The following is a 13,141-nucleotide window of genomic DNA, read 5'->3' as shown; positions in this document are numbered from 1 at the left end:
TAGTTTACGTGGCATCCAAGTATCTCCCACGTGTCTCAACTGCGTAAAGTCACAGAGCGTGCTACATAAGTCAAAAGGTGTAAAACATTACAAAAATAAAACGAGTTCAAGAGGATAATATACCTTAATTTAGTGAAAGTGTGTCTTTACATCTCTATACTTCAATCATAGTCTGGGGGTACTTGTCTTGACCCTTTTTAATACATTGATAATTCTTTAAAGGAAAAAATGTCAAATATGTCCCCTAAACTATTCAAAAAGGTCTTAATATACCTTTCGTTTAAAGTTTGGTTCACTCATGCCCTCGCCGTCCAACTTTTGGTCCAAATATGCCCTTATGGGCGTTAGTTGCCATGTTGGACATATCCAACTCATTTTTCATTTCTCTAAATGCCACATGAAATTGTCATATCATTTTAACCTTACCACATAACATTTATATAAAAATTGAAAGATATTCGGACTCATAAACACCTAATCCGACCAATAAATCTGCTCCTTTTAAATTCACTATCCGACCCATTTTTAACAATTTTGTGTAATTTTTATTATTGCGGTAAATCCCGAAATGAGTGATTGATTGATAAAAAATAGCTAAAATATGAAGAAAAAAATTAACACCAAAAATTCATAAATAAATAGTAAACTTAAATCTAACATTTCAATTTTTTTTAAATTTTTTTTTATTTTTCGATAAATCTCAAAAATGAGTAATATATTAATAAAAAATATGACAAGTGTGAAAAAAAATATAAATCAACGCCAAAAGTTCACAAATAAAATATAGTAAATTTCAATCTACAATTTTTTTAAATTTTTATATTTTCGGCAAATCCCGAAAATGAGTAATGTTTTAGTAAAATGGAAAAATATTAAAACAAAATAAAAAAATATACGTCAAAAATTCACAAATAAATATAGTAAACTTAAATACAATAATTTCAACAATTTTTATATTTTTATTTTTTTTTCATATTTTCCTGTTTTTATTTGTGATTTTTTTGCGTAATTTTTAGATTTTTTCATATTTTTTTGTTAATAAACTTATTTTTGGGATTTATCAAAAAAATTAAAAATTAAAAAAATATTGAAATTTTTGAATTTAAGGTTATTGTATTTATTTTTAAATTTTTTGCTTTAATTTTATATTTTTTTCATACTTTTTATTAATCAATTACTCATTTTGGGATTTATCGAAAAAAATAAAAAAATTTAGAAAAATGTTTAAATTGAATTTAAGGTTACTATGATTATTTATGAATTTTTGGCGTTAATTTTATACTTTTTTCATATTTTCCTATTTTTTTATTATTCAATTACTCATTTTCAGAATTTATCAAAAAAATAAAAATTAAATAAAATTGTTGAAAATTGGTTGGATAATTTATTTTAAAAAGGGGTTGATTTATGGATCGGATTAGGTGTTTTTGAGTCCGAATATCTTTCCATTTCATATAAATGTCATGTGGTAAGACCAAAATGACATGACATTTCCATGTGGCATTTAAAAAAATGAAAAATGAGTTGGATATGTCGAACATGACAACTAATGCCAATAAGGGCATATTTGGACCAAAAGTACCAAACTTTAAACGGAGGGTATATCTAGACCTTTTTGAATAGTTTAGGGGCATATTTGACAATTTTCCCTTCTTTAAATTTATTAGTAAACTTAATTTACATATTTGAACTATAATTTGGAATGTATGTTAGATATTTTTATTAGATATTTTTTGTTCAGATTTTGGAAAAACCCTCACACATTTTCTTTATAATATAATTATTACATAAATAAATTAACCACTTAAAATATGTCCTTTTTTATTATTATTATTATTATAGGCATTTACCTTAATAATCGTAAAACATCAAAGTCTGTTTTCAATTTGAGACTAATTAATTGTTTTGTTGTTATTACTATTATAATATTATCATTACAAATGGAATTCTTGTCATTTGAGTATATACGTCTGTACAAATACATGCATGGAAGTGCCATGCATATATAATTTAAATGCAATATTTTAAATATAGGACACCCCAAGCTTGTGGAACTATATTCTTCTAATTCTTTTCGTTAATAAATGGGAATGATTTTTTAATTTTATTTTAGAGAAAACATGAAAGAAGATTAGTTGGAAGGGGGTGGGGGTGGGGTGGAGGATGATAGTGTTAATTTAATTTTATTAAGTACGATCTCACTTTAGTTATTACATCTCATTTTAGTCACTGGCTCTATATAATATTTAAAATTGCAGTGAAGATATAACGACCTTAGACATAATAATCAACTCTCACAGTGTGATACGTAGCATGTATAAAGTTCAAAAATGAATTCACGATCGTAGTGGTGATTAATGAATTTTAGCCATTTCGACTTTTTCATTGAATCAATTGATTTGAATTCCTTTTTTTCAAAAATTGCATTTACAAATCGTAATTTTTAAAATTCGTAATTTTCATTCACTTCATTAACGTTTGTAATTTTCACTCACGGGGTGGGGGTGGGTTGGGGGTGGGTGGGTAGTGAACAAGAAGATGTGGCCACACGTGAAGGTCTCGTGGTTGATACGGCTGGTTGCTCTTCCCATTCTCGACATCATAATCATATTCATTTTTTATTCTCCTTTTATACTTTAATTATTTTTTAAACCAATTCTTTTTTCATAAAAGTATTAATATATGCATTTAGATTAATGAATTAAAAAAAGCTAATTTTTATTTAATTACTCCATGACCATGCTACTTCTACACATGATATGTGATGTAGTCATCATTTTCAAACCTCATGTTTGCTTAATTAACTCCTTCATTAATTATGGAATTATTAAAATAATATAATTTTTTTTCAAATTTATAACCTAATTATTATTACACCCCGTTTCAAATTATTTTTCGTATTTCTCTGTTACACATCTCTTAAAAAAAATTAAATAAGAGCCCTCATTTATATCTTTTAAGAAAACATTAAATATTTTACGTTATTTACGTATTATAACATCATAATTAAAGTGTTTGTTATCATCAATAGCAATTACTCTTAAAGGGTAAAATGGAGAAATAATAATAAATGACTAATAATTTAAAATAACGATTTAAAAAAATCACGACAGATAATTTGAAACTGAGAAGATATAGTATAGAGTTGTTATATAATAAGTGGCATCGAAATCCATGGAACTTTACTTAAGGAAGTGAACTAATTAATTAGCTTTGTGTTAGTATGCTAAGTTTTCGGATTATGAGTTAATGACAGTGTGTTTACTGTACGAAACTACTATTATTTTTTACATGATTAATTATTTAATTAGTTACTTGAAATTATCATTAAAATTTAAATTAAATTAGGGTTGACTGCATGAAGTGGAGAAAGTTGTCAATCAAATAATACAAGGCAAAATCTCACTGGAACTTAGTTGCATTTTTTTTTTGACAACTTATAAACTAAGATTATGGACTATAAGTGGGAATTAGTGATGGGTAATAGAATTATATTGAATATGAAACTTAATGGAAAGTGTATTAAAGTTTCATATGAAGGTTCCTCCTTCCAATAATTTGTGTTAATCTTGGAAGAAAGAAAAAAATGGGTAATGATAAGAAGTTTCTTATATCGATTATTTCCTTCATCTCAAATTATCTGTCGTGATTTCTAAATATAAGTTTCTTATATCGATTATTTCCTTCGTCTCAAATTATCTGTCGTGATTTTTGAATATAGGTTTCTCAAAATGTTTGATATTTTACAGACAAAATTAGTTATTTTTTTTTTCACATTTTATCATTTATATTATTTATATTTGAAGACTACAAACATATAAATTTTGGATGATAACACGCAAGTATATATAGAGTAAATATAAGTTCTATCCTAGAAGATTGGATTATTCAACTTGCAGATATTCAATAAAAAGAAATTACATTTTTAGATAAAAATTAGGGTAAGATATTTTTTTTTAAAAATCTTAATTAATATTTACTATGATAGTATTTAAATATCTTCTATGATGCTAAAGGTATATATATAGTAGAGAAGTTATTCAAAAGTATGAAGATTACTTGGTATGTTGATGTAGCTCATAACTTATGGCTAAATTTTCGATTTTCGTTGGTATTTTCATTTTTTGTGGAAAATGAATCCAATTACATTCAAGTCCATAAACAAAATTGGTCCAAAAAAGCCAGTCTTGTATTTAAGAGCCCAAGTGGTTTCCCAACACCTAGAACAGGACAAATTTTTGGGCCAACAAAAATGGTCCATTTATTTGTTTTGTATGTCTATGGACAAAAATGAATCACTGAGGATCTTTCGAAAATAATCTTTTTACTTCTACGACATAAGGGTACAATCTGTATACATTTCATCCTCTCTATAATCCACCTACGATATTTCATTGAGTATATTGTTGTTATTATCGAGTTTGGGACAATTTTTTTTGCCGTAATTAGAACATATACCGATCCAGAGACTTGAGAGGAACTTACATTCAATGACTTCGATTATAAGTAAAGTTCTAATTTCAACTCTTTATTCATGTCATTTTTCAATGAGCTCAACTTTTTAGAGTTAAGAACATAGTAACTCAACAAGTTCAAGAGAAGATATACATAAGCGTATATAGTGTAGCTTAATGGGCTTTGAGCAGAAATGATGGGCTTAATGGCTTTGATAGTTTGAGAATTGAGCCAGAAAAAGCACATATCACCACAGCATGCCCAAAATTGTTCAGAGAAATGTACCAAATGCCAATCCTATAAACACTTTTAGAAACCATTCTCAACGAGTCCATCAGAATGATCTCATCATTTTCATTAGTTCCGAAAAAATACGGTACTTGAAAGATATACAATATATCTATCATTTGCGGGATACAAAAGATATCTACAAGTTATTCAGGGAAATCATAGGAAAAACTGAGTGTAAACTACAAAGGGTAATGAAGATAAATTGGGCCAACAAAAGCCTATTCACCTCAGCAAGCCCAAAATTGTTTCAAGAAGTGTACCAAGTACAATTCCTATTGTTGCAGTAGAAGCATAGGAAAAAGGATACCTATTCAAATAAGTAGTCGATTTACCGTTTTACTTTTTCTAGTTGATATACATAAAAGCATACATTATATATGGATTACGCTTATATTATACTTATAATATATATCCACCGGCTATGTTTAATTTAAACAACTAGATAAGTGACTATTTAGGTTAATTCTTATTCTATATGGACCACAAAGGAGTGTAAAATGAATTGAAGAAAGTAGAGTGTACGTATAAGTTATCTCAATCATGAAAAAAAACAAAAATTATTTTTTAATAGACCTCGATTCAAGAAAAAACATGGCAAAAGGCATATTTCATGACAAAAAAAAACTCATACTTGTAAACATGTGTTATTATGTCATTGTTTCATCCAGTGTCTCTTATTTCATTCTCTTTTTCTTTGTGGAATCACTCTCCTACTTTTCCCAAATCAAAATACTGGAACATGTGCTTTTGTTTCCGGCTTTTTCATGTAGACATTTGTTTGAATTAAGTAATTGACATCCATTAGATTGATTAGCTTTTCAATAGAAACCAATCCTTATTTGTTAAGATATAACTTTATGGTAAAAAAAGATTTAAAAAAATATTGCTTTTTAACTTTGAACTCAAAGTATATAAGTTTACCTAACATATTCCTTGGAAGCAAAGATGTCTCGAGATTCTCCATTGAAATAGAAAAAATTAGCCGCTAATACCTAAGGAAGTATAACAAATCCATAAAGAAAATGACTCTATTCTCCCACAGGAATTTTCAAAAGATTGGTGGGATTAACTATTCTAAATATGATTAATAAAAGCTATTTTCATGAAATAGTCCCAAAACCATTAGTGGAATAAATATTACAAATATGATTAATAAAAGCTAGTTTCATGAAATGTTTCAACAATGGATAAGTTCCAAGGAAACATTCAAGAGTTACAATTTTATACTCCACAAGTGAGTGATATTTATGAGAGATCATAATTGAAAAAAAATAAAAAAATTTATTTAAATTTTTTTCATCTTGTTAAGCATTAATGGTATGATATTGTGAATACTTGTGTTAGTGGGGTTGGAACTAGGTAGCAAGTCAAGGGTATATAAATTGATGTTAGTGTAAGTTATCTCAAGGTTACATTGCTTAATCAATAAGCATTATATAGGATTATCAATAGCAAAAAGCAAAGTATATTATTTAGCTAAATGGAATACGATGTTGGCTTTAAAAACCTTATATAATTACCAAAAAGGTTCTCAACTTTTTAGTTTATTTTAATATATTTTTGTGTAAACCTTACTTAATTAGGAAGTTCTTCTCTAGAGTTCAAAGTGAGAACCTTTTTTTCCCTTTAAAATTAGTAGTAAAAGTCCTAACATTAGTTAGGCCTCTATGGAGTTGATCAATTTTTATGATGAATACCCTCGTAGTAAAAAGGTAGTCTGGTTTGATGTACTAAAACTCTTGCTGTGTGTAGGATTTAGAAAAAAAAAATTAAATTATAAAAATTTATTATACACGAGTTTACATAATTTATACAAAAAGTTAATTTAAACGATTAAACACATGCAATCACTAATACATGATAGTGTAATATTACCCCCCCCCCCCCCCCCAGTACCCTAAATAGTAAATTCTAAAACAAGAATAAATATCCTAATACTATTCATTTTTAGTTTCTCCCATAGAATTCTTTTTGAATGGCCTATGCCCCTATCCAATTTCCCACATAAACTAGGATGTAGATATGAAGGAAAAAAGAAACCAAGGAGAGATTATTTGTTTATCAAATGTCATAATACATAAATATAATCCTTAATTTGGTGTTCATTGATAATTATGACCTTTAATTTTGGATGTGCACAAAAGACAGTTAAACTTGTATAAAATTGAGCAAATGAACACAATCGTCCTACATGACACCCTACATGACAATTTTCTATCCTACATGGCATCCTACGTGTATTATGTCATGTAAGACACTTGTGTCTACTTGTTCGTTTTTATAATAGTTTAAGTGTCTACTAAGTTAAGGGACATATTTATGTATTATGTATTATTTCAATTTCAAACTTAAAATATGAAATATAAAATTTGAAAAATAAGTTTTAGGAGTTCTCATGCACAAACCTTTAATTATGTTCTCATATTGAAAAAGAGAATTGCTCGAATGGTAAGTATCCTCACATTCAACGGGAAGGTTGTGAACTCAAGTCTCCAAGTGAACAAAAAGGGAGCGATTCAACAAATGGAATTTGAAAAAAATGTAATGCACAAATTTATGAAGTTAAAACGATTGTTTAAAGTAAATTTCAAAAAAGATACTTCAAATTATAGACTATCAATATGAAATAAAAAGCAATTCAATCAATATCAAACACCATTTTTTTTATGATTTATGAATGACATCCCAAAGGGAAAAAAGAAGGCAAATAATTGAAGTAGGTCACAAAAGTGCATATAAATCATCCAAATAACAAAAATAAAATCTATGATAGCAACACAAAGAATCTCTCCCATAATCCAATCACTTCCTTCCAAAAAATCTAATTATCAAAATCCCATCCACCAATCACCATCTTCCACGTCACCTCTATGAACCCACACTTTGGTAAATCCATCATCCACCTCAATCCAACGGTTAAAATTCTCTTTAACCCCACCAAACTTTTCCCAAAATCCCAAAATTACCCTTCCTCCTACACCGCCCTATCCTACACACTTATGTCCTCATTCGTCTTTTTACAATCTGAGTCTCACTGTCTCCAACTCACTCTTAAACAATTATTCACACTACCATCAAAGTTACGTAATTAAAAATTTCGAGTTCGAATCATCAAGTGCTATAATTAAAGATTTTGAATTCGACTCCTCTTAGCTATCCGAAAACAATGATTGATGTCGGAATAAATCATAGGGTGCCCATAAACTATCCAATGGACATGGCTTCTTTGAGTCTAATCTTAGCCATGGCTTCCCTTTTCCACTCCAATGTAATAAGCTTACTGGCCCTGGATGTAAATCCCTACATTGTCCTTCAAGATTATCACCACCAAGCCCATGTTGGTTCCATCTATGCTCCACTTGCTTTACATTTCCGGCGAAAACCAATAGAAACGGAGGCAATGAGCCTAGTTCGTAGATTCTGTACCTGTTGAAAATATAATCAAGTAAATAAACGTGTAATATATGTCCTAAAATCACACATGTATAGGTGGTAAGTTTCAAGTTTCACTATCGTTCATTTGACATAATATTGACAAATATACAAGTTCCGAAAATCAAGTTTCGATGACACCATACAAAAATACAATATTTTCTATTTCAAGTACAAACAAATACTAGTTAAGGGCGTGGATTCAGATCCAGTCGACACAAAAGGAAAATTACCTTTTCTGAACTCTCATCCAGTGTTCAAGTTTTTGTGTATAATCATCATTTCGCCATTTCTGCAAATCGATAACCATAACTCCGGTGTTGAAATAACAGGGAGTTCGATTTTTGAATGTGTTGGGGAAAATTGGGTGGAACCAAAATTTGTGAGTAAAATAGTGAGTAAAATTAGCGTGACAGTATTCCGGGGCACCTAAAACCCGATCGTTAAGCTCAATGTTCCAGAGTTTATCGACGTCGTCGACGACAATGAGGTCGGAATCGAGGTAAATAATCCGGTTAACGGTGGTCGGAAGTAAGTCGGCGAGGTAAATCCGAGCGTAATTTAAGGGTTGATCAAGTGCACGGCGGATCGAGGAGGAGATTAAGTGACGGACTAAACTAGGGTTAAAGTTGTAGAGATTGAAATTGAGGTATGGGAAAGTTGAAGTGATGGTTTTGTTGAGGTGATTGAAGTGTCGGCGAACGGCGAGGAAGTGGAAGAAGGTGTTTTCCGGGCAAGTAGAGTGTTGAAGAACGGAAAGTACGCCGGCGATTGAGCCACGGAGGTAAGGGGAGGAGTAATCGAGAGTCATTGCGATGTGGATAGTTGATGGATCGTAGGGATTTTCAGGCCATTTTGAAATTGGGCAATTTTTGCCGTTGCGGAATGCTGGAGCTTCCCGGAATTTGGGGGTGTCGGTGGTGGTGATGGCGGTGGTCGGAGAAGTAAGAGGGAGGAGAATGAGGAGGAAGAGGATGGTAGTGATGAGGTGATTTTCCGGCGGCATATTGACGGCGATGGCCGGAGAAATGAGAGAGAATAAAAGTCTAAAAAAGGAATTTATTTTATTTTTTTGCTTTAGACAGTGAAGCAAGAAGAAATAAATATTTAGGTAAAGTGACCGTTGAGCCCATTGTATTAATTTGAGTAAATTTCTTCATTTATTATTATTTTCGGTTTCAATTTATTTATTTTATTTTTTCTATACAATTGTAAGAAAACATTTACTAGTATTACCGTTTTAATTTGCTTATCATTTTTCAAAATGATATGTTTGAGATCACAACAACAATATATTTAGTAAAATTTCTCAAGTAGAGTGGAGAGAAAGTAAAATAAAAATCATAATCAGACCTTACCACTTTCTTCACTAGTAGGACACAAATACAATACCGTGCTAGTTGAAAACACGCAAAACAATAATAATACTTCCAGTACAACGATAAACATTGTTCGACCTAATATGTGTCTTCTATATTCTCCTATCTAAGGTCATGTCGTTGATAAACTAAAGTTAAATCATATCTTATCTTATCACCTCTCTCAATACTTTTTCGATCTACCTCTATTTTTCCTGATATTCGCTATAATCAACCTCTCGTACATATATTTTAAATCATTTTTTTTTTTAATAAAGAATAATATAGTTTACGTAAATTAATTTTAAGACTCCCAAATTTATAACTCTCTTTTTCTTTTTCTATTTAGAGAAATATACTCTTTTTAAAGGAGACAAAGTTCTAAAACAAAAAAAAGCTAAAAAGTTGTACTAATAAAACCAAAAAAAAGTTATAATTGTTAAGGGAGTTTTTCCTCAAGCTTTTTAAAAAAACAGTTATAAGTTAGTTACATATATAGTATTTACGACATATAATTTTTATGCTCCAAGAGAACTTTGAAAAGATAATTTAACAACAGCTAATCATCACGCACAAAATTTAAAATTCAATCATAGTGTTATAAATTATAATATCATACTTCTAATTAAAAAAATTATTGCTTCTATTATTGTATGAAATTTGAACAAAAAGAAACGTCTAATATGGATAGCATATAATATTTAGTAGTACAAAACATATTAAATCTTCTTAATTAGTATATTAAAGTTTTATTCAAAACGCTTCGTTGAGCTTCAACCAATTATGCATGCACTTCAATAGCACTTCAATAGCATTACACACATCGAATTCACTCTTTAATACATCTCGTCTTCATCCATACGACTTCATAATTTCTAAAATATATTATGTATGGAGTAATATCATAGGCTGACACTCATTTAATAAAAAGTCTGTATAGTACACTTGATTGAACGTTGAGTTATTTATTTATAAATCACATTTGATGCAGTGATGAATTCAGAAATTTCGTTAAGAATATCAAAAATTATGTTATTCATATATTGATCTCGTATAACTTATCTGATATTTGATAGATAGATAGAAAAGAAATTATTCATTATAAAATTATACGATATTTGATTGATTGATTTAGAAATCTGTATAACTACTACTTATAAGTATGTTATGAAAAAATACATATATTATTTACGCATAATTTCTAATTTTTATATTACTAATATCGAAAATATTCTTTCATTCCAAATTAATTACATATATGAGTACATTAGAAGGGTATATATGAGATTTTCACATGGTGCCAGCCTGGAATGCCGCGTATTTGTCTGTTTAACATTGATTTGTTTCAACCAATAAAAGAAAAAAAAAACATAAATCATGTGTGGTTTCACGGACTCCTTTTGTAAGCCCGTACTAAATTTGGGCCGTCCGTACATTAATCTTAATCCATTATGGCCAAATCCAACGGCTTAGATTGCATTTTAAGGGGTGAGTGTTAATTACTTAATTAGGAAAATTTAAACTAATTAGACAAACATCTATATTAATGAGAAAGAAAACTATAATTTCAACTCTTTCGATAATGATGTGTATCAATACATCGATATAATCAAAAGTGGATTCAGAATTTTAAATTTTTGAATGTCAAGCTACTTTGAGTAATAATTTATGGTAAGAATTGAGTGTCACGCTGCTTTAAATAATAACTTATGACAAAAACTTCTGTGTGAAGAGCAAATAATACTTAATATTTAGTAGAAAATTTGCATAATTTGGCCTTGTATTGTTTGTTTATTTAGTTAGAATTTTACATTTTTACCTACAAAAGGTTTAGGGTTATAATATACATTTATTCACGATTTTTTAGGGAAATTTAAAAATAAATTTCATAGTGTTAAGAGTTAATTATATCATATTCAAATTATAAAAATCTCTTAAATTTGGTGGAATCCGAATACATTCCATAACATCACTATATATCAGGTTTTGATTTTGGATATATCCCTCAATATCGCGATACATTGCGTCTTAGTTTATAATAAATCACTCAATATCCCGTTACATCGCGTAAAGTGATGTATCTGAGATTTATATATATCGCATAAAGTGATGTAATTTTATACACCGAGTAAATTGCTATATCTGAGAATATAAGAGATCATGGTAGAAACTTTTATAATTCCTTTAAATGATAGAAAATTTTAGAAAATATGATAAAATAAATTGTGAATTTAAGTAATTTTTTCTTCAAATACAATGTCTCATATTAAATATTGATGAATAAATATCTATACAAATATATCTGAATACAATCAACACATATTTTGATACGAAATTTTAAAAAATATATCTGAATATACAATAGTATATACTTTCTTATAAATATCTATACAAATATATATGAATATAATCAACGCGTATTTTATACGAAACTTCAAAAAACGTCAAATACATTTATATACTTTCTTATAAATATCTATACAAATATATCTGAATATAATTAACACATATTTTAATACGAATTTTTTTTTAAAAATATATTAAATAAAAATAATAATAGCCATAATTTTTAAAGTTAGGTATAGGGGAAAGTGTGGATTACAATGTCAAACAGCCTGGCGGATTTGGATAGGAATAGAATCTGATAGCACCTTATAATATACATCCCATATTTCAAATTTGTGAGGTAGTGCATTAACTATTAAAAGATGGTACTATTAATAGTGTTACGACTATATATACGAACTAGTTTTTGAGGTTGAGTAATATCATTTTTATCGAGATACAATATGGTCTATTAATGAAGGCTATTAATTTTATCTCATAATTAGTTGTAAAATAGATATTTTAGTATACCATAGACTAAAGTACTTCCTATTAAAATAATAATAATCAGCATGCACTAGTCTTAATTTTCATATAACATGTTCTATTCGATGTTTCATATATATATATATACGTCAGAATATCTTTAATTTAAATTTGATTAAATATAAATATAATATAAATTATAATAATTTCATAATTAAAATATTTTGGAAGTCATTGATACGAGATATAGAGTACTATTTTAATTTCTATTTTATTTTTAAAATTATTATACCTTATATCTCGTAGCAAATAAGTTTCGAAGTATTTTGTTGGTTTTAAATTAATTTGGGGGTGGGAGTAAATTAATGAGATAGTAATAAATTTGAACTGTTTTTGTTGTAAAAAATGTCACCTACCTCTGATCATCAATGGATGCCGCACCTTTATATTTTTTTATTAAATAATTGTCAGCCAATTTAATTTAGTAAATACTGAGATATTTATTGCAATCATATCTCAGACAGGTAGACCATCACAAAATAGAATTTTAATTTTTTTTTTCTCATTTGAGATACTATAATTGGAGCAATCTCTATTAGGTTCCAGATTGAACATATATACGATTAAAAAAAATAAATATAATACTTATCTTTTCTTTTTAATACATAGTATGACGTTAGTTGAGGTCCGATGCTTAAAATTTATTTAAGAGAAAAATATTTTATATATATATATATATATTTTTTGTATTCATGATTCAATTTTAAGGTTCTAATTAAGAATGTAAGAATATT

The 13,141-nt window shown here is 28.3% G+C and overlaps 1 protein-coding gene across 1 annotated transcript; it reads right to left on the bottom strand.

Moving 5' to 3' along the window:
- Nucleotides 1–7,388: 7,388 nt before the first annotated feature.
- LOC101265331 (probable galacturonosyltransferase-like 3) lies at nt 7,389–9,444 on the bottom strand. Its single transcript, XM_004238916.5, has 2 exons — nt 8,412–9,444; nt 7,389–8,172 (listed from the first exon to the last, which is right to left on the bottom strand). Exons 1-2 carry the CDS (start codon nt 9,182–9,184, stop codon nt 7,896–7,898), a joined length of 1,050 nt encoding a protein of 349 aa, XP_004238964.1. The 5' UTR covers nt 9,185–9,444; the 3' UTR covers nt 7,389–7,895.
- Between the last annotated feature and the right edge of the window lie 3,697 nt (nt 9,445–13,141).

This window comes from Solanum lycopersicum, chromosome 5 (genome assembly GCF_036512215.1).
Source record: "Solanum lycopersicum chromosome 5, SLM_r2.1".
In the NCBI taxonomy this organism is placed as follows: domain Eukaryota; kingdom Viridiplantae; phylum Streptophyta; class Magnoliopsida; order Solanales; family Solanaceae; genus Solanum; species Solanum lycopersicum.
The sequence above is the reverse complement of the archived record's forward strand: the minus strand, read 5'-3'. Positions and strand labels throughout refer to the sequence as shown.

What these genes read in the sequence shown, in the direction of transcription:
- LOC101265331 (XM_004238916.5), bottom strand. Translation starts at nt 9,184, where the DNA reads ATGCCGCCGGAAAATCACCTCATCACTACCATCCTCTTCCTCCTCATT. An exon ending in TGGATGAGAGTTCAGAAAAG is followed by an intron (nt 8,173 to 8,411) that starts GTAATTTTCCTT and finishes TATTTTCAACAG; the next exon opens with GTACAGAATCTACGAACTAG.